Here is a 26326-nt window from a genome sequence, read left to right as displayed (position 1 = left end):
TTTACACCTTCCCACCCCTGGGATGCCTCAATGCAAGCAAACAGGTCTCAAATAACTTTTCCTAAATGGTCCTTTTAGAACCAGTTGGTGCATGTGTAGTTGAGATGTGTTTACATCATTTTACACTCACTCACATTGGTGGTGGGGCCATTTGGGACCATTGTGGTGGGACCATTTGGAAAAATTATCCTTGTGGGTTGACAACAGAATTCTCTATGTGGCTGCATCAGCTTTTCCAGACTGATATCCTCTGATTGGCCTTAGGCTTTAATTCCAGTTGATAATGGTGGCTCAGTCTTTTGGGAGTTGTAATCCAACAACAAATCTAGACGGTCATGTACTGTTGTGGTTAAGCTGGAGTAGAGCAAAGGAGACCTGGGTTCAAGTCCACCCTCAGCTAGAGAAGCTCACAGGCAACTTTGAATCTGTCACTCTCTCCTAGCTCAACCTATCTCACAAGATAAGGAAAATAAATTATATCCAGTGAAGCTCATTTGTTCACTGAGTATATATGGCATTGTAGCCTTAACCATCTGCATTAACATTACCAGAATGATCCCTTAAGCAGAGTTTGAAAATGAAGGTCAAAATAAAACAAAGGACCCCATTATCTGCCTAGTCAGACCACTGACTTATCTAATTCAGGGTTGTCTACTAGCAGTTATTCCAGACCTCAGTGTTTTCCAAATTTGTCTTTTTAAAGACAAATTGTCAGTTTCATGTCAGTTTCCAGCATTTTCACTAGATATCACTCCTGTGCTTAGGTTAGTCCCTCTCCTTTTATCCCCCCTTGCTATAAATCTCAACCCTAACCCAGGCTGTTTTATGAATGTTCTGGGTAGACCCAGAATCCAAGTATCTGGCTATTCTCTGGCTTTTCCCCATTTAAAGAAGCTGCTGAGATATATTAGAATTGCTTACAATGGGAAGCTGACCTCCTTTGTTTACCAGGGCCTCATTTCATTCCATACCACTATCATTTGGTAGCCGCCTATATCTTGAACACATGTAAAATTCCATGAACCAGGCAGGGGAATTGTAAGATGTGGTGGTGGTGGTGCCTTGGTGCCTTTGAGTCAGTGTTGACTCCTGGCAACTGCCTGGACTAGTCCCTGCAGTTTTCTTGGCAAGGTTTTTTGGAAGTGGTTTGCCATTGACTCCTTCCTAGGGTTGAGAGAGAGGGACTGGCCCAAGGTCACCCAGATGGCTTCATGCCTAAGGTGGGATCAGAACTCAGGGTCTTCTGGTTTCTAGCCTGATGCTTTAACCCAGTGTTTCTCAACCTGGGCAACTTCAAGATGTGTGGATTTCAAGTCCCAGAATTCCCCAGCCAGCCATGCTGGCTGGGGAATTCTGGGAGTTAAAGTCCACACATCTTGAAGTTGCCCAGGTTGAGACAAACTGCCTTAACCTCTAAACCCCTGGTGTAATCTCACAAAGATTAGTAGGATTATTAGGGAGTTGATTCTGAGTAACAACTGAACAACTTGGGTCTCTTTATGAGCACGATGCAGATATTTTATTATTTGCATTGAAGTAGCACAGCCAGCAGAATCCAATGAATGAGGTATTTGATTTATCACAGTATACTCACCAACAATCCCCCCTCCCCCCCACTCTACCTGGTTATCCTTTAAACAGAAGCTGGGAGGGGGAAAGATGCTATTGTACACTGAAATATGTTAGAAGCATTCATTTCTCCCATATTTATGTATCAGAAAGTTGGGATTCGAAGATGAGAACATCTCCCATGCATCGCATCCTTTTCCTTAGAATCGACAATGGTAAAGTATCTGGTCTTCTTAAGCGTACTTAAACTATGTTTCTGAAGCTCTTATGAACATATTCTGAAAATAATCTCACACCTAGTAAAATCAACCCATCATCCAAAGAAGGTTAAAGTATGCTTAGATGTCCCAAGCAGGGATGCTAACGGTTTTGGGAGAGCAACTTTTATTGTCAAATTCCTCCACCATCAGCCCATGATGAACTACCTGCCTATTCTTTGTGAGAAATAATCCTGCTTTCAGAAGATTACTTTCTCTGGAATCAGAAGGCCGCACCGAATCTGTGCCCTGAACTTCAACGAATATCCGATTGTGTGCTCTGAAAAGGGATCTGCTGTTGTTATGATCAGAATATGCATCTTGGTGATCCTTTTCTGCCAAGCAGAACTGGATTTTGAAGGCAGCTTGGAATCCCCTCCGGAAGTTTTCGTTGAAGTAACCATAGATGATTGGGTTGACGCTACTGTTAAAGAAAGCCAGCCAGTGGGCAAATGGGAAAAAATAAACTGTGAGGTGGTTGAGCTGTTGGTCAGTTAGGTTCCCATAATCGGTCAGCAGCATTAAAGTCCAAAGGGGCAGCCAAGAGAGTGTGAAGAACAATGCCACAATGATCAGCATATTGATCACTTTTATCTTCCTCTTAGAGATCCTTCTTCCCTCACTGTCCTCTGACTGGGAGGCTCTTATGGGCGCGGAGGACTTGAATAGTTTGAAGGCAATCTGAGCATACATGATCACAATTGCGACGAGAGGGGCAAGATAAATGTGAGAGAAAAGGACAGTGGTGTAGATCTTGCGCATTTTCTGGTCTGGCCAAGCTTCCCAGCAGGAGTAAAACGGGTAAGAATTGTTATAAGCATCCAGCATGAAATGGTTTTCATCTCGGGTGACAGTCAACGTAACTGCTGACGGGCACATTATGATTAAGGCTAAGACCCAAATGATGACTATGATGATCAGAGCTATCTGCAGAGTTAGTTTTTGTCTGAAAGGATACACAATGCAGCGGAACCTAGGAGAAAAAGAAAAAGCAGCGGGCTCAAATATTGGAACTGCTGTATGAAACAAACCTTCTTTTGTGCTCTGCTGCAACGTGGACGAGAAGAATATCTACTCAGTCGTCTGCTGGGAAGCGACATCTTTAAGATCCCTTGGGAGTTCTTCTCCTGCATGATGTGTTAATTATAACATGCAACCAACAAACTTTATTAAAAAGGAATATTTGTTCCAACTTGGCAACAAGCTCTCATCAGCAAAGAACAGATGCATGAAGGGGAAAAGAAAGATTTAGAGAGACCTGGGCTCAGATTCTTGTTTAGCTATAAAGCAGTCAATCATTATTACTTGGCCCAACCTACCTTACAGGAATTGTTGCGATTGTAATAAAGGATAATCCCCATATATATACCATAAGCCCCTCTGGAGAAGGCTACCATTCTGCTTCTTATTCTGTCCATACAATGAACTCTTGTTTTAACAGACTAATAGAGGGAAATGTATCTACCATATTATTTATGAAAATCTGGTAAATTGGAGAATGCATCATTGTAGTGATTTACATTATATGAATTCCTTATGTCACTGTGCAATGACATTATTATGGAAACTCTATGAATTGCAGTAGAAATGTAGTCAGTGGCATATGAAGTCCTTTGCATCATGGTCTGATAAACTGAGGTTTCACGATATGTATAAATACATACATTTCCATCATGCAATTCCCTTCCAGTAAGAAACAGGAAGCAAAAGACTGAGAGGAAGGAAGGAAGGAAGGAAGGAAGGAAGGAAGGAAGGAAGGAAGGAAGGAAGGAAGGAAGGAAGGAAGGAAGGAAGGAAGGAAATATAATTTGCAATCTTCCATATATCATGGTCATCACCAGATAGGCTCCCTTTGGCTATTTGAGGCCTTCAGTAATACTCTTTAATAAGATTGAGAAGGAGTAGACTAAGTTACCACCTTTAATCATACTGTGCCCCATGTAGTAATTCCTGCTAATAGTAAGGAGAGTAGGACAACATTGGCACAATTTGGCTAGTGTATCACAACAGCAACTGACACGCAGTTTTAAACCATGTATGGTCAATCTATTCTGTGCCAGTTAGGATCTCTCTAAGTTTATAGACTTGAAAGTACTGTATATATATTTAGCATCTGATATAGGGCATCTGACGAAGTGAGTTGCAGCTTACAAAAGCTTATGCCTTTTCATAAAATTTGTTAGTCAGAAAAGGTGCTACCAGACTCCTCCTGATTTTAAGTTTATATACCTTAGGCAACTTTCCACCAACTAGGAGGTACATGCTATATACTAATACACATTCATGATAGTCTAATTTCGTTATTCTTGTTATTAAATTTCTATCTCAGTTTTCTACCAAAGTCATAAATAAAACTATATAAGGTTAAAATCTAGAGTCCACTTAAACAGAAAATACAGTCATAAAAAGAGATACATAAATAATACTTAAAATAGGATAAAACTTTTTTTTTAAGTATTAACTCAACTTTTTGGAATTAATGCAGCCTAAGAAGTACGTCTAGATAATCCATGTTTGCTGGAATGGGAACCTTAAAATAGAAAGTAATGTTAGGTTTTACTTTGTGATTCTGTAGTTTCATTTTTTGATTGAAGGGAAAGAACAGAAAATTAATGAGACAAGCTTACCTTTCTACTGCAATGGCCACCAGGGTGAATACAGAAGCTGACACAGACATGCCTTGGACCAACCCGCTCATCTTACACATAAAAATGTCAAATGGCCAACCTGGAATGATAAGCAGAACATCCTAATAATATATTTACATCCTAGTCTCAGTCCAGCTATCAAGACTTTGCCTTGTTTAAGAGTTGCTGAATCACATGTTAATGATATGTAAAAAATCAAAGATTTGTTACTTGATAGACTTTACACTGGATTAGGATGGTGCACATGGACACTCTGTACTCACCTGCACATGACTGTGGTTGAAGAGGCATTACCAGATTCTGTAGTTTGATTTCAGGTTGGATCATAAATTCAAAGATAGAATAACTATTGTCCTCATTTAGTACATGGTTGGCCCCCTTAGAGAATAGCCAACTCTCAGATACCTAATGTATTTTTATGATTGAGGCTGTAGGCTTTGAATGTTTTATTTGTAATCAACCAGTGACCACAACTTCTCTAGTTCCTCCCTCATGCTATTAATTGTTAGCTGCTAATTGTTTTAGGTGGTGTTGGAGAAGACTTCTGAGAATATTGTGGACATCAAACAAACAAACAAACAAATGGATCATTGAACAGATCAACCCAGAGTTCTCACCAGAAGCACAAATGACCAGATTCAAATTATCTTACTTTGGACTCATTATGCAAAGACCCAGCTCTCGGGAGAAGGCTGTAATGCTGGGAAAGATGGAAAGAAAGAAAAGAAAAGGACAGCCAGCAAGCAGCAAGGTGGATGGATTCAGTTACAGCGGCAATGAGTGCACCGTTGGAAGACCTGAAAGACTAGGTTAGGGATAGATCGTCATGGAGAAAATCTATCTATGTGGATGCTAGAAGTTGAAAACAACTTGATGGCACATAATCAGTCAAAAAATTGTTTTAGGATTTTCTTGCAATTTTATTTTTTTTATTGTTATTGTATGCTGATCTTGTATTGTGTTTAGTCTTGGACCGTAAATACATTTTGATTGATTGCTTCTCAAGGCACCTGTGGATATATTGAAATCCATTGCTTTAAGTGGATCTGAGCACTCCCAGGTCTGCATTGGATTAACTGTAAAATGCCAGTTGTTCAACTGGTGGGGTCCAATGGATGAGGTCCAGAATGTATGAATTTGGGAGAGAATTTTCATTTATGGCAATAGCAAGGAATAAAAAATAGTAAATGCCATGATTCCTTCTAACAATGGGTTGGATTCTGCATTTAGTAGAATGGAATTGTGCACTCTAGATAATTCTCTGTAGAGGGTTGGAAAAATATCCAGAAAACATATCTGATTTATTTATTTGCACTGTTTACATTTTGTACATCAGCTATAGATTCTTGGCAGTTAAACACTATAAAACTATACTAAGAGAAATGTAGAACTTAGTCAATTAAAAACATTCTGTTAAAAAGGGGATAATTAACCAACTTTGTACTGGATTGGCAATTCTGATTACAGGGGTGTCTGCAGGGGTGGTCACCAAAGTCAAGAAGCTGCCATCTTTACTTTTTTGACCACCACTCCAGCCTTCATGGACACTCTGACTAGTTATTACCTATTTCATCATGGGCAATGATTTGGATTTGCAGATTTAAACATCAAAACATCACAAACCACTATTTTCTATTTTCCTATCAGTATGTCACCACACTGATTAGAAAGCCTATTCCATTGCAAAATTATGCCAATTGCTCGATTTATAATGCTAGCTGTTTCCACTTGGTGTCTCCATTCCCCACATGATCACAGTCAGCTATTCATGAGATAGCACTGTTCTTTTTGAAGCTTGTTGCTGAAAAAATATTGAGAGTATTCAGAGGAGAATGCAGAAAACTTTTAGTGCTAGATGCAAAAGATGGAGCTCAGCTCTGAAGAGGAAGATCACACTTTATCGAAATACCAATCATTGGATTCCAACTTACAAAGGAAGAGGAATAGAACAATAGAAAGGAATATCTTTAAGGATTTTGAACTGTGGAGCAGAAAATTTGAACTGTGGAGCAGGGCTCTGATTTGCTGTTAGAATCTGGGGGCCACGTAGGAAAAACTGGATAAGTTTGATGGTCTAAGAAGAGCAGTTTTATTGTTAAGAAACGCTGTGCTTTTTAGAGTTGGCGGAGTTGGTGGAAATAGCTATTGTTTCTTGTTAGCAAACAGAGAAACATTAATGGATGAGATGCCTATCCCCCAGTTACTCTGTGCAATTTCCTTATTACTTTGTCTTGGTCAGTTGCAGAGGGCTGGATCTTTGCTATTTAGTCAATTTCATTCTGCCTTTGTTAAGGTGAGCAATACAGGTCTTCTTTATTTTGGGCAAGGAAAGGATGGGGGGTGCTTTGTTTAAGGGTAGGAACAGTTCCTTTGGGTCTGACAGGAATATGTAAGTGGGAACTGGAGAGGGTACAGGGAATGGCCTTGAAGGATAGGAGGAAGAGCCGCTACCAAGACAATGGTTAGATAAATGGGGCTTGAGCCTGGGCCAAGAAAATAACTTGAGAAAACATCTTAGACAAGCCCCTCCATAGTTCACACAAAGATAAAGGGAGGAGTGGGGAGCACATTCAGACTTGCAAGACAATAAAAGTAGTACTGACCTACATGATATTGGTTTCTTAGTCTGGCCTACTTTGTAGGGCTTGCAGGAACTGAACCTGGTCCCTGTCGTGTTTGCAAGGGAAATGTCCTGGAAATAAACTCTCATCTCATTTCAGCCATAACACTTTTTTTTTCTATTTTGTTCATTAAAAAAGTAAATATACCTTGTTTCTTGGAGGACAAATTAAAGTTGTTTGTCTATTCATTATATGGATACTGTTTTATAGGGTATAAAAGATAAACTAATCAGAGGAAATATTTTGCAAATACATAGGAGCGGTGCTGGCAGTGGAAACATCAGTCTCTCCAAAAATATATTCTGAATCTTCCCTTCTTATGACATCCTTTTGTTCCCTGCCATCCTTCAATGAGATGTGAAATAGTCTCCTATTTCAGCACATAATCATTTGAGCTTGGTTCCTGGAGTGATGGACACATTCATATAGTTTTCTTGGCAGCCATATGCAGAGTAGAAATACATTCATCACTGTCTTCTTCTGAGACCTTTTTTTCAATTTCTAAGACTAGCCTACAGCCAGATTTCCTGAGCCGACCCATCCAAAGCAGGCCTGACCCTGCTTAGCATCATTCAAGATCAGCCAAGGTCAGCTAGATGGGACCACCCGCTATGACAATGCATAAATAAAAGAAAGCCAAATGTTTAAAATCAAGACAGAAAATGAAGGTATTTGGTGGGGAGTGGGCAAAAATAACGTTATAATTGGTACTTAGCGTATACAGTAGGACTAAAATTATACTGTCCAGAACGGATTCTGAGACTTAGCTCCAAAAACGCTAAACACACAGAAGCATAAATGTGCTTTTAAGATGTCCATCTCTTTACACAAGAACATAGGTATGTTTTCACTCACCCAGAATTTGCCTGCCTGCTCTGCATAAGCATTGATGAGAAAACTGATCTAGTTTAAAGTACCAGTTGGCTGCCTACGTGCAACTCCATAGTTACTTGGTACAAAAAGCAAGATTAATGGCTATTGGGGGAAAAATAATAACCATTCTCAAAACGCTTTCCATCTTTCTATATTGATCTAGGCACCCCAGAACTCCTTTGCAGCTATATTGTGAGGAAAATAAGTGTATCTTCAGTTCTGCTCATTACTCACACAGAAATATGGAATTGTAATTTAATATAATTTTTGAAACATCTATCTATTTGATAGACAGAGAGAAACAGAGAGACATTCAGTATACTGGTGTAGGCTTTCACGGTTGGTATCTGCTCGGCAGTGTTGGGCTTCAGGGTTTGGTGACCTTGATCTAGACAGCAGATTTCCTGATGTTTCTCCAGCAACTGTGGCTGGCATCTTCAGAGACCAGCTGGTCTGCTATGCAGACCACAGGCAACTGAGTAGGGACTGAAGTCACTAAACATGGTCACTAAACCCTGAAGCCCAACAGTGCCCAGAGAGATGTTCACTTCACCATATTATCTGACTTTCTCTTTGCTATTTTCCAGATTATGGGTACCAACAAACCTGTCCTATATTATAAACCTAAGCTCCACAAACGATCCTCACTTTTTGGAACAGGCAAAATGCATAGGCTGCCTTGCCCAAGGAAAGATCTAAGAGTTACCTGTAGCAAGGCTATTCCACCTATCAGTTTAAAGCTGTCAATAAACTGTGCCCTGAAGAATTTCTGACATGGAGATAGAATGATTTGTTCCATAGGAATGAGGATTTATGTTAATGAAGAAGGTATTTGATGTTTCTGGCAAAACATTGAATTCATTTCCATATCTTATTTGCAATACTTGCATTTTAACCTTTCCTTATCAGGTTTCTACATTCATACTAGATCAGAGGGATTAAAAGCAAAAGATTTGTCTGTCATCCATTATCTTTTCTTGTACTTGCCTTAAACCAGAATCTAATAAATATCATCCACAGTGAAATCTATAAAATATTGCCTAGGATTGAAAGATCTACTTAGCATGGATTTTAGCCCAGGGATGCAAAACTTGTTCTGCCCTTGGCCTTTGAATGGCATGGACAAAGCCAGGACAAAAACTAAATTTGATTTCATGTATATTTAAACTTTATTAAGTATGGTGAACATAATTATTTTCCCATCATGCATTTGTTAGCTTTTCGCCTTCAGCTTAAAAATTGCAAATTTATGATAAGTTTACCTCAGGGTGGTTTTACTTTCATTTAATCTCCATTTTTTAAGTTACATTAACTAATTCCAAATAAATGACTCTGTTTATACAACTATTTTTGGGGACCAATGTATTAAATACAGGTGGTCCTCATTTAATGACCACTCATTCAGCAAACTTTCGAACTTATAATGGTGCTGAACAAATGGTAGTTATGACCAGTCCTCATACTTACAGCTATTGCAGTGTCCTGCAGTCATATGATCATGATTTGTGACCTTCCCTGCCAGCTTCTGACAGTCAGTGGAGACGCCAGCAGGAAGTTGCAAGTTGCAGTCACGTGAGGTCCTTGCTTAATGACCCATGATTAATGATAGCAACTGGGACTGCCAGAACTGTGTCACTGAGTGGCCAGTCATGTGGTTTTTCGACTTACCACCATGTTGCTTAACGATGGAGTTTCTGGTCCCAATTAGTGTTGTTAAGCAAGGACCACGTGCATGAGCATGGCTCTGATGGAATTTGATTTCTTTTTCTTTCTCAGAATGGGGAAAGAAATGTTAGTAGAAATATTTAGGATTGCATCTCAATAGTAATTTAATTTTTCCAGAGTTAAACACCCCTTCTGTCCAGCTATATGTAACTAGGAAACATGTGTCAGCTTAAAAGCTTGTGGGACACTGTGTAACAAAACCATGTTCATCCGTGACTTGTTAGTGGATGAGTGAGTAGAACTTTATGGCGCAAAGATGAAAAATGATCTGAGGAGTCAAGATTCGGGCCCAGGCATGGGACAGAAACTGCATTGGTTAGCCTGATCTACATCAAGGATTATGGAAGGGCATCTCTCCTAGTACTCTTGGACCTCTTGTTGGTGTTGGATACCATCAACCATGGTAGGCCACATGTGAGAGTTGAGAGACAGGGACACTGTTTTACAGTGGTTCTACACCTTGCTGGGTAGCCAGTTCCAGTTGTAGTGGTCTGTGAGAATTTCCTTGAGAAACAGGAGAAGGAAGAGTTGCAGACTAGGCAGTGGTCAGATAAGAGGCAGCATAGCCCGCAGAAGGAATGGGGGCGTGGCAAACGTCTCAGAAGGGACCCTCCCTAGTTTCTTGAACTGTAAAGGCGAGGGGGAAGAGATGTACTTTCGGACTTGCAAGATTCTGTTACTGTAACCTTACAATAAAGAAAGTGTTAGCACTCATGGTTGGTGCTTCTTGTCTGGACTGCCTAGAAGAGCTGACATCGATCTTGCAAGTCTGAAAGTCCATCTCTCCCCCCTTACCTTTACAGTCCAAAAAACTAGGGAGGGTCCCTTCTGAGACATTTGTCATGCCTCCATTCCTTCTGCAGGCTATGCTGGTTCTTATCTGACTGTTGCCTAGTCTGTGGCTCCTCCTCCTGTCTCTCAAGGACATTCTCACAGACCATTACACAATTTATTATGGTATGCCTCATGGGTGCTCCCTTGATAGCAGCCACAGGGTTTGGTTTTCTTCCCCCCTTCTCTTTAACTACATGAAACTACTGGCTGGGAGCTTTGGCTGGTGCACCCATTACAGCCCTATCTGAAGCACGTGGCCTTGAAAATGGTAACTTGTGGCCCTATTGCCATGTGTACATAACTGCACTCAGAAAGTGCAGTTGATCCAAAATGCAGCAGTCAATTTGTTGGTGGATGAAAACCATCATAGGCGCATGAAGCCTGTGTTGCTGGCTCTGCATTGGCTTCTAGTAGGTTCTTGGATACAATTCAAGATGCTATAATGCCTTATATGGCTTGATTCTCAGGTATGTTAGGAACTGCTTCTTCCAAGTAGAATCAAGCCTTCCAATATGCTGACCACATGAGAGGTCATAAGTAATTAACTTACATCAACCTTCCTTTCATTCTTTTGGGAGATTAATCTACCTTCCTTGTCATGGACTCATACTTTCTCTTCTGTAGTTATTCTACTTTTATTCTAGTTTCTTTCACTTTCCTCCTTTTCTTCCATGTCCATTTTCCTCAGAATTCACTCTTCATTTCTTCACTTTTTCACCCAAAACAGTCTTTCCCACGTTCACTTTTATATCCTTCATTAATTCTCTCAATCTTTCAAGGCAAAGTATCCGATGCATCCTTTTTATTCATTCCTTTTTCCATCTGCACACATAAGTAAACTTTTGCTTAAATCACATACTTGAAACAAATATTTTCTAAATAGGTACTTGCCAAACAATCACCCTTCTTATTCAGTCTGCAGTGTCCAAATGGCCTAATCACTTTTTCTGGACTTTCATCTTGCTGTCACTCATTGATGTCACTTAACAGAATTGTGTTTCCCCCGGATTGTGTTCATTCAGAAGGGTGTCCGATTTTCCCCAGAACTCATCTCTGGGTCTTCCATTATCACCTTTCAGTGGAGCATGCATGTAATTATCACCAACTGCAATGGTGCGACACTGCTTTCACCCTTCCCCCCCTTGACCTCCTGTGAATACCTCTGCTCTGACACCTTACAGTTCAGAATTGTCCTGCCATGCACATAGACTTATAAATGTCTTTGAATTTGTATTTCCATAACAATTGAGGGTATACCAATTCATACTTTCTAAATACATTTTAGCTGTTTTGTTGACAAAGACATCTATGCCTTCCCTTCTGTGCAAGTGTTAATTAACTCTACTCCTGATGGTCAGATCACCTTCATTCAGATCTGTTACATACTCCTCCTTCATGAGTTTCATAAACACACAATTCAATTTTCTCTTCTTTCATCGTTCATTCAAATTGCTTACTATTTATTCCTCTTACATCCCAAGTTGCAGTATTTGTTAAACTGTAGCTGCCATCAGATGAGCCCCTAAATATTGACCTCCATTGTCTATCATGGCATCGGTTACTTGAAGCTTTCACAGAAAGCTTTCTAGAATGATAGAAAGAGAATAGACTAGGTTTTACAATAGTATCAGTCAGTTTTGATACCAGTAGGGCGCAATGGCAACCAAAACTCAGTTGTACCTCATGTTTGCTCACACTAGTCTATGCAAACTAGGATCTCAGATCTAGGGTCTGCCTTCCAAGCCAATATTCTGTTGCCCAGATCCCATCTACTCAGAGGTACAGGTCCTGCATTGTATGAATACATCAGTATGCTTAGGCCAGATTCACCAAGCGGGTGAAATATTTCAGCCTCTCAGGCAAGGATAATCACTTTGAAAGGGCTACCCTTGAACAAATGAATTTCAAAATGAAATGGTACAAAATGAGAACATTCAACTCCATCACTGGTGGCTTAAACTGACTGTCAGGTTAGCGTACTGCATCTTTTAGTTTACAAATAACGAGAATTATTGTGTTATCACAGCTGATTTGTGAACATAGTTACTAAAGATGATTCTCCCTGTCTGTACTTGCTGGGCTCACTTCTTTGGAGTGAATAGGATGGGAGGCATTTGTCAAAATGAGGAAAGCAGTGTTGCAGTGTTGCTCCATTCGTACACGTGTGCAATGTCACAATGCACTGCAAAGGGGCACAGCATGCATTGCAATGGTGTAACACTACTTTCATCCTTCCCCCCACCCCGACCTCCTGTGAATACCTGTTTTGAGACCTTACAGTTCACAATTGTCCTGCTATGCACATATACTTATAAATGTGGCTATAAATAGTAATAATTTGGAACAATGCTTCTTGCTTCCAATGAAATAGGATTTTCTAGGACTTATGCTATTCTTGTCCAAGGCAGTAATTCATGTTGCAACTGGCTAAGACGAACACATTTCCCATCTACCAGGAGATCTCTAGGTCTTACCCAAGAATAGAAATAGGTTTGATTTATCAGCTGGATGATATGTTTTCAAAAATGTGGTAATAACAATGATTTTCTTAGTTTTTTTATTTAAGAGTTCCCAAATTACACATTACAAATTGCACATTGCAATCTAATCCTGCCTTTAATTTAAGACTGTAATCGATGCAGGCTTGGCTTAAACACTATCCATATTTATTCCTCTTCTCTCCATTCTCTGTTTTATATTTAAATTTTTTTTACATGTTTATTGAACACAGTTTCACAAAGAGCTACAGAATTCATAAGAAGGTGAAAAGAACATTTCTAAACACATGATACAAACTAAGATTAAGTGGGTGTAAATGCAGATGCTAAAATACTTCAAACTGAAATAATTGCTATGTTTGTTAGATACCAAAATATAGATACTTATCAGATCCTAAAATGCTAAAATAATTATTAGGATAAAGATATCAAAAATTTCAAATAATTAACTAAGGCAAATTAGTGAGAAATATATCATCGCCCAAATATATAGCAACTCCCTCTTTACATCCACTTTTTCAAAATTATCATTCATTTCACCCCAGAGCACCTTCATTATCATTGAGGGCTGATGTCTCTTACCTGGTTCTGAAGTTTTATCAAGCTGAGTAACATGTTTCCACGTTAGCAATGTTATACTGAATATGTATTACCGTATTTTTCCGTCAATAAGATGCCCCCATGTACAAGACGCCCCCCACTTTTCCAACCCAAAATTAAGAAATCAATATTTTAAAGATAGTGCAGAACACATTTTTATTTAGTAATTAGTTAACATTTACCTGATACACTCGGTGGGAGGAGGTCCAAACCGTCTCTCTGCAGCTCTATTTCCAGGCTCTTTTGCATAACTGATTACATTCAATCACGAGTGAAACTGCTGGTAGCTTGTCTCTGCGAACAGACTTCCTTCAATTGGTTTGTTCAGCATCAGCTGACGTCAGTTACATAAGGCTCGTGATTGGAGGAAGCCTGTTTGCAGACTCAAGCTATTTCACTCGTGATTGGAGGCTAGCCATAGGAGGAAGCCTCTTTGCAGAGACAAAGTATGGGCAGTTTTGCCACCGCGTGGTTCTCTCCTCGGCTGACTTCCTTGAATAAGACACCCTTCAATTTTTAGCATACGGATTTTAGAAAAAAGTATCGTCTTATAGTTGGAAAAATACGGTATATCCATGGATTTTCCCGTTAAGACTCTTTCTTATCATTTGAACTACAACTGGCCTAAGGTTGGGACACTAATGTCTGATACAGGGCATTAATGGGGAAAGATACGGTGCTAATTTTTTATGCTACTTTAGCCAGATTTCAATTTCGCATTCCATTCTTTAGTACAGTGTTTCTCAATCTTGGCAGCTTTCAGGTGGGTGGACTTCAACTCCCAGAATTCCCCAGCCAGGAAGGCTGGCTGGGGAATTCTGGGAGTTGAAGTCCACCCACCTGAAAGCTTGCCAAGGTTGAGAAACACTGCTTTAGAATATAAGTAGAAATGCCTTCCAAGCACTAAGTCCCATAAGAAATAATTAACTTCATCTCACTGCCTTCACAATCCTATTATAAGTCCTTAACCCCAGCACAACAACAACCCAGCTACAACAAACTATCTTCATGAGCTTGGGCCCAATAGCAAATGTACAATCCACAATTTTCATCCAATTCTTTCTTATGACTATTTTATTCCTCCTCTTTGTGCCAATTTATATCTGTTCTCTTCTTAAATAAAATTACAACTTGGCCTTGACTATATAAACGTGAATCGTCTTCTACTCGATTCTTAAATTAATCTTTCAAAAGGCCTGGCGCAATATGGTTCATGGGGTCACGAAGAGTCGGACACGACTTAACGACTAAACAACAACAACGTTTCAGTTGAAAAGTTAAAATGTGTATTAGGGAGTCCCCATCAACCTTCTGAGGTTTTAAGGTAGAATAATTTTCTATTTACGTGGGGCCCTTTCTTTCTGAATACATTTATAGGTTTTTTTCCCCCATCAAATTTTTTTTTTCCTAGTTAAAGGGCAATTTTGGGGGGAAAAAATAGGGTAATCATTTTGCAATTTTCTCTGAATCTGATCATCACTGAAACTGGCCTTTAATTTTATGGAGTAATAAACGGTAATTGAGTGGATCTAATTTAGAAGTATTTTGTGCTTATGACAAATATTAAAGTAATCTTTGCCCCTTGGTTCATTCTGTAATTGGGGGCTGATGCGGATGAAAGAGCTGGAGCCTTTTAAAATTTATTTTCCATTCTGCAACATCTCCTTATTTTAGTATTTCTGTTCTCATCAAAGGGTAATTGCTGTTTGGCTTAGGCAGCAAAGCAACACCATTCTTTGCCTTTGGGACTATTTTTCTGTCAATATTTGAATAGTTCTGTAGCTTCAGCGGGACATTATAGCCATATATATTTCTCCTCTTGTCTTTTCCTGATTTATTTTTTGAAAAAAAAAATGAAGGAAAATCATTGAAATCCAAAAGTTGGTTGGCTATTTACTGAGCTGGCCTGATAAAGTTATTGTCTGAAATAGGTGTAGGATTTATTTCTCTCATAGCCAAAATGATTGTATTTCCATTAGTTACATCAAGCCTTACATGGACAAGTTATACTTTCTTTTATGTTTCTCCGTCTGTCCATCAGTTCACCGATCCACCCACTGTGAAGACAGCTCAATTTCTAATGCTGGCAATGAACAAGAGATTAGAAGAGAAGGGAGAAATTACTCAGCATTCAGGAAACAATTATAATTTGCTATATTGTGCTTTTGTACAGTAATGGAAGTTTTCTGCCAATCACGCAAGCTGGTGTTTGTTTTTCCAAAATGCCTTGTTATGCAGAGTGATGCTTTAGAACCTGAGGAATGCATCTTTTTAAGCAGCTAGCAGGAGAACAAGAAATCTGATTTTCTGCCCACTGGAGTTAGACAGAAATTACAGATAGCGAGCACCACTATGAATTTTGAAAGACTGTTTCTACAGAGGTAACAGACAGCCATTATTCACGATCAACTGAATTTTGGGCTTTTTCTCCATACAGATAACTGTGTTAATGCTTGGAGCATGCCGATTTCCAGCATCCTGCAGTTGCAGATCAGGCCCCATTACCTTAGACTCTGATATAATTAAGAAATCCAGACATGGAGAGTAGTTATTGTTGAATACAGGAATTTCACTCAGAAATGCTGGCTGGAAGCCAGAACACACGGATGCAAATAATATCATAATTGTCAGTTTTCATATTTTTATCACCTATTCAGCACTGAAAATGACATCAACGTAACCAATATACTTCATGTCTTTACATTACAGCTCTCAGCAGAAATTGTTACGCTATCTCAAACATGATCTGACAACTCTACTTTTTCTAAGCCGTACATTGTTTTCCGGGAAAATATTGTGTAATACACAATATCTTCAACCAAGCACATACAATAATCATACAGGCTCTATGGCACCTTAATAGCTGAGCAAGTAGAAAGGAAGAGATGGTCAAATGCCGAAATGGAATGAAGGTGGGAATAAGTGGACTTGAGTAGGCCTGGAACATTCCATTCTTTTAAATTATGAGTCTGCCTAGCTGTTGTTATTTTCTAGTCTCAGTATTTAATCTTTTCCTTATGACAGAGTAACATGAAACAACAATGTTTAGAAGATTAATTTTCATTTAATTTTTAATTTAGTAAAAAATACTTGCAAATACCTTTTGCAAGACATTGCAAAAACGAAGCCTCAGGATTCCTCATATTTTATATGATAATTTTATCTGTTTATCTTAATGTCCAACCATAGATCATAAGGAGCCAAAAATTGACATAAGTTGGATGACTTGTATGATTTGTAGGACGCCCTTCCTGTTGGAACTAGAATTCCCAGCATGATCCCATCTACTTAAAGCTACACCAAATGAGGGTAGAGTAGGAAGCACAACTGATCTGGACTTCCATTTCCCTCTACTCCTCTCTTTTATTCCAAACTTATCTTACATGTTGGTCCTGTTTCCACATGTTTAACTGGATTAACGGGGGAGTTAATGTGTGGGCCTATCCATGCCCAGTCATGCCCAGAGTTAAAGTAACTCTACCCATTCAGTTGTGTTATAGCAGTGTTGTCCAAACTTGGCCACTTTAAGATGAGTGGACTTCAACTCCCAGAATTCCCCAGCCAGCATAGCTGGGGGAATTCTGGGAGTTGAAGTCCACTCATCTTAAAGTGGCCAAGTTTGGACAACACTGTGTTATAGGAACACCTAAACCCAATCAACTGACTTATTTTGCATAACTCATCTTCCAGGAACAAAATGCAGATGACAAAGAGCTAAGGGGAAAAAAGGCAATCATTGCTAAGGTATGGCAGCACTGATCATGCCTCCCCCTAATCGGATGACTGGAGTTGCCAAACCATAGTTACTGCTGCTTTCCCTTTAGGAAGACTTGTCAGTATTTTCTTTGTACATGAATATTGGGCACTTTCTGTAAATGTGGGTGAGCATTCTGTGATTTTTTTTTTACCATCTTAGTGACACCGTGTGCTTGCTGCCAGAAATACCAGTAAGGAGATTTGATTTGAGTTAGTAATGAATTGGATTAGGCATATTTGGGAATAGAATCTTCCACTGTCCAGTGAACCTCAGCATCTTCCCATTAAGAATCAACACTCATTTTTGATATCACAGACACGCAGAAATAGAAAATTGCTCCTTCTCTATAAGGCATTTGATTGGCATTCTTCATTCAATTATTCTAGATCATGATCTAGATCTATGAAGATTTTCCCTGTTCATGAATGATATTGATTTTACTTAATCTGATTTGTGGAACATCAGGTCTTCCCATAATTAGAGAGGACTGGATCTGGGCTACTTTATAGTATGTACACACATACATACACACACTGAATTGAATGAAGCTTTTTCTCAAAAGTAAGTATAGGACTTCAGCCTTAGTAAGAGTCAGGTCCCTCTGAAAAAAATGAGTCCAGTTAGTCATTGCTTAAGACCTGTTGAGTTTAATGTAACTAAACATGCCTACACGTATATTAAGATACTGGGTGATTACATCTCATAAAGACTTCCTTTAAGAGGATGCAGTGGATGGTATGGCTCATCATTTCATCCCTCTACGGGCAAATTAGTGAAAGGAAGAAGACAAGAATATTGTATTCTTTGTTGTATGTTTCACTTTTTTCCTGCTTCCTTCCTTCATAGGAATATTTGCAGGGGCTCTGCCTGTGGCTCACTTCGTATTAGAATTGGAGCACCCATCCCTAACCTAGTACCCTCCAGAAATGTTGGACTTCAAATCCCATAGTCTGTGGCCAAATCCCATAATCCCACAGCCGGTCTTGAGAAGTCTCTGACAAAACAAAGCAAGGAGGAGCTTCTAAAGTTCAGTGAGTTGATAAATATCTGGGATAGTTAGCATGTCAAAGAGAAAAGATGTAGAAAAAGACTGAATAGGTCTGAAAACAAGTGGACCATCATCAAAAACATGAACCAATCAAATGTAGGAGTTCAGACATATCAGAGTCAGAGGTTTTCAATTGACACCCTTGTTTTCTGTATTATCCAACCTCTGCTGATTTAGAAATGGTTGTAGCTCCACTTGATAATCTATAGTTTGCAGCAGAGAACCGGCCAAATCCATGTTCAAGACCCGATACTTTACTCTGTGATTGTGCTGATTGATCTGTAGAGAGACCTCTGGATAGATACCCTACTCCTTTTCTTAGGTATTTAACTAGAGGGCTTTAGGGTTCATTTTCTACTTTCTGAACATGAGAAACACATAGATTTTATTAATGTATTTATTACTACATTTGTAGCCCAACATTTCTCTGAGAGCTCAAGAGGACTTACAAGGGAGTCTTCCCTAATATTGTTCCCACACCAACCCTGTCAGGTAAATTGAGCTGAGAGATTGAATGATATTCCCAAAATCATCCAGTGAGTTCTATGGTCAAATGGGGACCTGAACCTAGATCCCCGCACAGAATATTTGCTCTTGAAAGTCTGGCATTCATCTGAAAGAGATCACTGGAGCTAGGGAACAAAATTCAAAAATAATTTTGCAAACAAATCCAATCAATAAAGATAAGACTGAACTGAACTAATGATTTCTAAGCATTTGGCTGTATTTTTCTTATGTGCAAGATTCTCCATCTAAGACCTTTGTTAAATAAGTGACTGTTTTCCAGCTCTGTGTCTTCCATTTTCACAGCTAACTGCAGGGAAGCAAAGTGTAGAAAGTTTTCATGATTATGTAGATGATGACATTTAGTAATATCTCAGAAAGAAGACAAAAGTACAAGTCTCCCTTCAATGTCCAAGCCGCACATTTCATCATCTTTCATGTGACTGCACGAATCTGTTGGAGATATGGTCCATCTCAGGAACAAAGAAGATAAGGCCCTCCTCAGGGAGAGTCTTCATACAAATTAATCACAGAGTTTTCCTTTTTTTCAGGAACAAACTCAGGCATAAATAGTATTAAATAATCTTCCCATGCTGTCTCCCAACAATAAACCTGCGTATAAAATCTACAACTAGTATTTGTCATTGGCATGCAAGCTGACTTACACCACAAAATTAAGGTTGCATATCCAAATAAAAGAAAACGCTGTTGGAGCCAATCATTGTTTTCTGGAAAATTTGGATCACTTCAGTTCATATTTTAAAATAGTAAGACATTCATACTAGAGCTAGTAAAATCCTCCAAAACCATGAAAGTTCAAAGCCCAACCTTTTGTAAATAGGTAGCAACCCTTAATATGCTGGGGAGTCATTTATTTATTTATTTATCAAATTTATACGCCGCCCATCTCAGTATATAATGATTCTAGGTGGCTTACAATAAAAAAGCAATAAAAACAGTAAAAAAAATCTTGGCAAAAAATAATAGAGGGTAAAAAGATGGAGAGAGCGTCCTCAAACCACCGACCACCCCCAGTGCCACGACCCCCTATTAGCATTTCCTTTCCCTTCCTTTTTCAAGTATGCCATGTTCTCTAAATACTCTTGGTTTTCATTTACCTGTAATCAGGTTGTCCACCAGTGTGGTTGGCATGCAAAAGATCCCCACCAAGACATCACTGATCGCTAGGTTGAGGATGAAGAAGTTGGTGACAGTTCGCATCTGCCGGTTCTTTAGCACAATGAAGCACACCAGCATGTTGCCAATCATGCACATGAAAAAGATAAACGCATAGGCAACAATGAACATGGAAGCTACTGGAGAGGAATGTTGATAGTAGGGGGAGAAGGTAAAATTCCCCTTGTAGGTCTCGCCATGGCTTGTGTTCTTAGAGAATGGTGGGCTATTCTTGGTAGGGCGTATGATGATACCTGTGATGAAGAAGGAAGAGAATCTCAGATTCAAAACCAAAAGAACCACAATCCCTGTAATCTGATAGTTTAGGTGTGAAAGTAGGAGTCCTGAACGCTGCAAAGGGCCAGGTCTGAAAAGCAGAGAGGGCCAGCTCTGCTTTCAGATACAGTGGGGCAGTCACTTCTCCGATGCATCCAATGACGCCATCCCTGGGCCTGAACCTTACCTATCCCAGCGCTGGGGGGGAAAGCCAGCTCTTTACAGCCTTCCCAAAGGCTAGAAGGGTAGAGATCTGGGGAGAAGAGTATTCTAGAGGGCAGGGGCTGCTACAGAAAATGTAGCTAAATGTGACATATTTACATATATGTGAAGAGCAGCAATTTGAATATATCTAATAAAAAAGACCAGCCTACCAAATCAGCAAAATAATTACCTTTTCAAACCAAGCAAACATTAAATCTCTTTCAACATACTCATTAAAGTTTACATGGAAGAATACTAAAAATATCACTCTTCTACCACATGAACATTTTGTTGCATTATAAACAGAATGGGGTGATTTTACCTCCTCTTTATTTGAGGGAGGGGTGAGGAACTTGTTGTACAGGAAGTCCTCGACTTACAACCACAGTAGGGACTGGAAAATTCATCGTTAAGTGGTGCAGCTGTTAAGCAAGGCATTGCATGACTGCACCCAATTTTATGACATTTTTTTCAGGCAGTCGTTAAGTGAATCGCCATGTCATTAGGTGAATTTGTATTTTAGTAGAACATCCAAGGATGCCTGCAGGTTGTAGTAAAAAAGTCAAGACTGTGACTGCAACAATGTGATTAAAGCTTTGTCTGATTTTTAATGTGTGTCATGTGTGCACATAAAAAACAGGCAGGGCTTCAGTTGTACCATTATGGCCACCATCTTGACTTTTTTGACCATACCCTGGGGACACTCCTGACCATCTCAGTGGCCACAGATTCTTTTTCAAGGCAACCAGATAGACTATGGAAAATAAAGCAATTTCAGTATTCCAGACATGAGGGTTTTCCATCCCCTTATTTTAAGCATTCTGAAGAAAATGGCAGTTCCTAGTATGTGACATTCTCATCTAATAATGAATGTTAAGGAAAAAATTGAATTTGCCCATTCAGAGATAGTTTATAGCTGGTGAAATCCTGAAATTACCGGCTCTGCATCTAGGCTGTCAATAGACTAGCTATCCTGAAGTAAAAAGGATTAAAAATTATGCCACTCAGTTGACAGAAGTAACAATAATGTTCTCATAGCGTACTTAACTTAGGAGGTTAATGTGTCTTAAATATATACCAAAAAATAGGTAGAAAACTCCCACAGGTTACATTTAGCCCAAAATAGACCCTATCATGCACAGAGGCTAAATTAATTTCACTCAATTATGGCTCAGGAAACCTCTAGAACCAGTCAATCAACCCGTTTTGCATAGTTTGTCCTGTAGAGAGAAAAAAAGCGGAAAAAGCAAGCTTCTGCGGGCTCCGAGGCCTGGCAGCAAAGACGTATCACCCAAATGCACTTCTCCTGAAGACTTAGCAGTATCCATTAACCCCCAATTCCATTAAATCCAAAGTTACATAACTGACACATTTGAGCCATTTGAATAACTATGTAATCAATTGCATCCATTTGTATAACTCTGTGATCAATTTGCATCCATTTGCATCAATTGTATCATAATATCATTCGTGTTTTTACATTGCGCACCTCTGTTCTATGTGTAATTACCCCACAGATTAAACAACACAAAGGACATAAATTATGACAACTGTCCAGGCAGATTTTAGAACAATGGACTTGTTCTTTGATGAAATCCCAGTTTGGCCCCTTGTATCCATTGAACAGAGATCCAGAATTTAAGGTTTCACATGGGATACTAGGTAAGTTCTGGAGAAATTGTGGGTACAGCTCTGTTCCCAGAATAGTGATTTTTCATCCAGTTAGTGTGCATAGATACTGCCAGAACAACCAATAGTGACTTCGTTCAGTTAAGTGTGTTGTGAATGTCCGCAGGAAGAAATCACAGTACCAGACCTGGGACTCAGCCACTGCAGAGCTTTGCGTAAGCAGAACGGTTTCAGTCTTTGTTCATTTTCAGAGAGTAGATCAAGATGCTTTGAAAAACCCCATTAATAAGAGACTATTATTGCAAGCTGGTGGTGTTCTTCCATGAAGGATGAGAATTTGTTTATGCCATCTCTTATCTGAATCTGAATAAGAATATATTGCTCAGATGCATGATTAACTCAGTGAATCAATCCAAAAATTATCCCTACTCTTTTAGCCTTCTAGGGGGCCGTGAAGACCTGGCTCTTCCCCAGATGGTGGTTTAGTCTGGCCCCTGAGAGGAAGGGTATTTTTATTTTTAGCTATGTTTTAATGAACGTTGCGAACTGCCTAGAATTATTATATGAGAAGGTGGTGATATAAGTCCTGTAAGTAAATGATATTACCTAGTTGGGTAATAAAACGTTTGCAAGAAAACAACCAAGCTCAGAAAACACCAAGAACTGGACAGTTCGGCCTTGAGCTACAGATATTCTCTTCTATTGGAACATTTTAAACTGTTTGAAAATTAACTGAACTGAGCAATGTTTTATGAAGAAGCAGCACATAACCTTTGTTTTCAGAACGTTCTTTCTAAAAGAATAATTGTTTAACTTAAAAAAACACTGAAGGCTGTAATCTTACCACTTAGAATAACTGAATGGCACTTAGAGTAAAAGAAGTGGGGCTTACTTCTATGGAAACCTGCATAGGACTGTTCTGAAAACAGATTTTTGCAACATTTGTGCAACTCTGTTACTGCTTCCCCCTATCAGGTCCCCTTCAGAATACTTCTCCCATCATCCCCTGAAAGCTATGGACTATTTGAAGGGCAGCAGATTGAGAACACTGGTTTATATTCTAATAAATGTGCTGGTTTTTCAGATGCCATTAGACCCTTTGTTGCTGATGCCTAGGCAGTCATTATTTATTGATTCCTGGCTGTGATGCCTTCAATGTGGTCTGGTCATCTTAGATGCTACATAATCATTTTAACTTCATCTGCCAGCTCCATACACTCCATATGGAATCTGAAAATGCTACTGGAGATTCTCCGGCTTCTGCTCCATCAGCTTTGAAGATTAAACCCAGTGTCAGACTTAAGCAATGTAACTCTGACATTTTTTCCAATATTTTAGACAGCTCTTGGTTGGGAACAAAGAATTGCATCAAGAAGTAGTAAACAATTTGCCTTGCAGCTCCTTTTTGTAGTACATTTGATCAACTCTTAAAGATTCTGTAATGAGACTTGAGAGCAGCTAGTCTCTCAGGTATGATGCTTCCATTCTGTTTTTGTGCAAAGAGACTTCTAGAAGAGCCCAGCTGTGATCAGCCAGCCCACTTCTAGAGCTAGGACTTTGAGAAGACTTTCACAGTCAAGGAATATATATTAATTGAACCTGGGGCAGGACCAAAGGAAGCAGCAGCTTTCTACAGAGGAGCTACCAGAGAGGAAGATGACTCATTCTTTTGTCCCAAGAGCCAAAACATGTGAGATGTGCATCCTTAGCAGAGAGAATCTGTGCTGAGCCTAAACGTAGAAACAGAGTGTGATTCTCTGTAAGAAATCCTATGAAAGCTTTGAGCCCCGCTAGAAACTTCAGGGCAGTTGTAGGGCTTTGCTTCAAACCCCTCATCTTACCTTTGGCCTACTATTGCACAAAACAATATTGCAGGTTGCTCAACATACTAGACTGAACTAAAAGGAAGTAGGGTAATTTATAGTTCAACATATTGTGGGAACTTGACTATTGTTTCAGTATGCTATATCAAGTAGGACATCACCTCCTGCCATAAAAAAAGGTTTATTTATTTGGGTATAGCAAATTATGTGAACATAGGAATTGTGTTTTATTAACCCAGTGTGAGGGTTAATGGAAAGGTGGAGATTTTCCTTTGACAGGGGGCTGCAAATTGCTCCCATTAACCACAAATGATGTCATCAGAAGGATGATGAAATTACTGGGAGAAGAGGGTGCAATCTATATGGAATGGGAATGAAAGTCTCTCTAAAAAAATGGGCCAGTGGTGGCAAAATGGGCACATTTTGGCAGCATGATTTTGGACTGATTTGGGGGATTTGCTGAAAATTTGATGACTTTGCCATCAAATGCTAGGAGCACAATTCAAATGCACCCATAGCATGCAGTTGCCACCCCTTGTTCAACAAGCATGTTAAGTGTTCATATCCTTCTCAGGAAACCGAACTCTAAATAAGCACCTCTGAAACTTTTCACTACTTGGAAAAAAGTTACAGGAACATCTAAAACTGGGGAAAGGGAGAGTCATTTTGATATTCCTAGCAAGATGCAATGAGCTATTTTAAGAGAAAAGTGAACCTGATGAAGGATGTCAGTTCTTCCTGAAGATGGAAGGTTTAAGGGCTGAAGCTGATGAGGCAGGAACTATCAGTTTTCAGACTAGCCAGAGCCATTATATAAACAGTGAGCAGATGTTTCCCAATCTCAAGGTTGGGAAGAGAATAACCAAATTTCCATTGACACAAAAAAAACAGAGGAAAATGCCTTGAATTTAAACCCTGGAGCAGACATGCACATAGGGCTTGATTTTGTGTTCCGAAGGGAGGCAGACTTTCTATCTTATCTGCAATAAAGCCGTATCTCTGTGTTTATGCTGTTAGCAAATCCCCGAGTATAGGATTAAGAATCTAAAGTGTCAAGATTTATTGCTAAGAAGATGGCAATGAACATAGAAACTATCATGCAGATACGGAGGGAGATGCTACATGTGCACACACACATACCCACAAAAGCAGGTTCTCCAAATAAAGCCTTTTAAATTTTTCACACCAAATCCATTTACTTTTATGGAGTTACAAAAAAACATGGCTGTAATAGGAGCAAACAATTTTATTGCCTCTACCATTCGACAACAACAAAACATCTGGAAAAGGGGAAGGTTTGGTCCTCATCATCCCCATTAATTTCAAAATGACTTACATCTTGCACTGGTTCAATTCTGGGACAGCTACGTGGTGAAACTTCTCCATCATGAAGAGCTGTGACAGGAATGGATTGCCAGAGTTTTATATTTTGGGACTTCTCCGATTTTATACTTATACTCTAATGTATAAAAAGTACATGGGGTGGATTTTTTCCCCCTCTTCCATTTCCTTCAATAGGGGTTGGAAGGGTGATGAAGGAGGCAGCAGGGACCTCTCCTAGCAGATGTTCATAGTGAATGCTTCAAGTCATACACTCTGAATAGCCTGTGGTAATTCCTGGAAGTTTTATGGATTCAACACTCCACAAGTCTGTCCTGGAACAGCAAATGCTAAGAATGACTTATTCTGCCCTTGAAGGTATGTATGAATTAGAAATTAAAAATGGTAAATCTCTTCAGATGGAAGCTCTATAACTGATGAGATAAATGAAGATTTCTAAAGCATCCAGAACGCATGGGCTCCAAAAGCAAGAAAACAAACACTAATGGATTCCTTTCACTTATCCTCTTTCCATCTCTCCAATAATAAAACATATTTTCCACATGGGAAAACAAGATTTAAAAAAGATATGATTTGGGATTGCTAGCTGATCTCAGGTCACTGTTTGATTTCACAGATTTTGAATTAGTCACATGAGAAAAAAATACTGAAATTTTAGTAGGCTTTGAATTAGACTATAAACAAACCAAGTTTTCCAAGAAAATAAGAAGTTGAGGCCCTTACCTTCCTCATTTTCCATGTCGTCGTTAATTCCCAGCTTCTTCTCCAACTGTATTGGTTGAACAGCAGTGAATTGGATAACTGGAATCAGATCTGCTCCATAATGTTTCCTTTTACAGGCTTATTCTCTTTTTACACAGAGACAAGAAAATTGGCTAGCCTGAGACTATCTTTCACTATGCTCCACGATTCTTCTGAGAGCTGCTGACGGCTTTCTGAGGTA

The 26326-nt window shown here is 39.3% G+C and overlaps 1 protein-coding gene across 1 annotated transcript; it reads right to left on the bottom strand.

Annotated features, from left to right (window-relative positions):
* Positions 1 to 1515: 1515 nt before the first annotated feature.
* Positions 1516 to 26122, bottom strand: NPFFR1 (neuropeptide FF receptor 1). Its single transcript, XM_007421698.4, has 4 exons — positions 26107 to 26122; positions 20053 to 20364; positions 4454 to 4553; positions 1516 to 2799 (listed from the first exon to the last, which is right to left on the bottom strand). The coding sequence occupies exons 1-4, from the start codon at positions 26120 to 26122 to the stop codon at positions 1908 to 1910; spliced, it is 1320 nt and encodes a 439-aa protein (XP_007421760.1). The 3' UTR covers positions 1516 to 1907.
* Positions 26123 to 26326: the final 204 nt, after the last annotated feature.

Source organism: Python bivittatus, unplaced genomic scaffold (genome assembly GCF_059951505.1).
Source record: "Python bivittatus isolate LINGU-HERP-01145 unplaced genomic scaffold, Pbiv_v1 ctg000400_np1212, whole genome shotgun sequence".
Taxonomy (NCBI): domain Eukaryota; kingdom Metazoa; phylum Chordata; class Lepidosauria; order Squamata; family Pythonidae; genus Python; species Python bivittatus.
This window is presented reverse-complemented; position numbering and strand designations above follow the sequence as displayed.

Coding starts and splice junctions, on each gene's coding strand:
- NPFFR1 (XM_007421698.4), bottom strand. Junction 4,554..20,052: donor GGTGGACAACCTGATTACAG/GTAAATGAAAAC, acceptor TTATCATTCCAG/GTTGGCCATTTGACATTTTT. Junction 2,800..4,453: donor GTGGCCATTGCAGTAGAAAG/GTAAGCTTGTCT, acceptor TTTTTCTCCTAG/GTTCCGCTGCATTGTGTATC.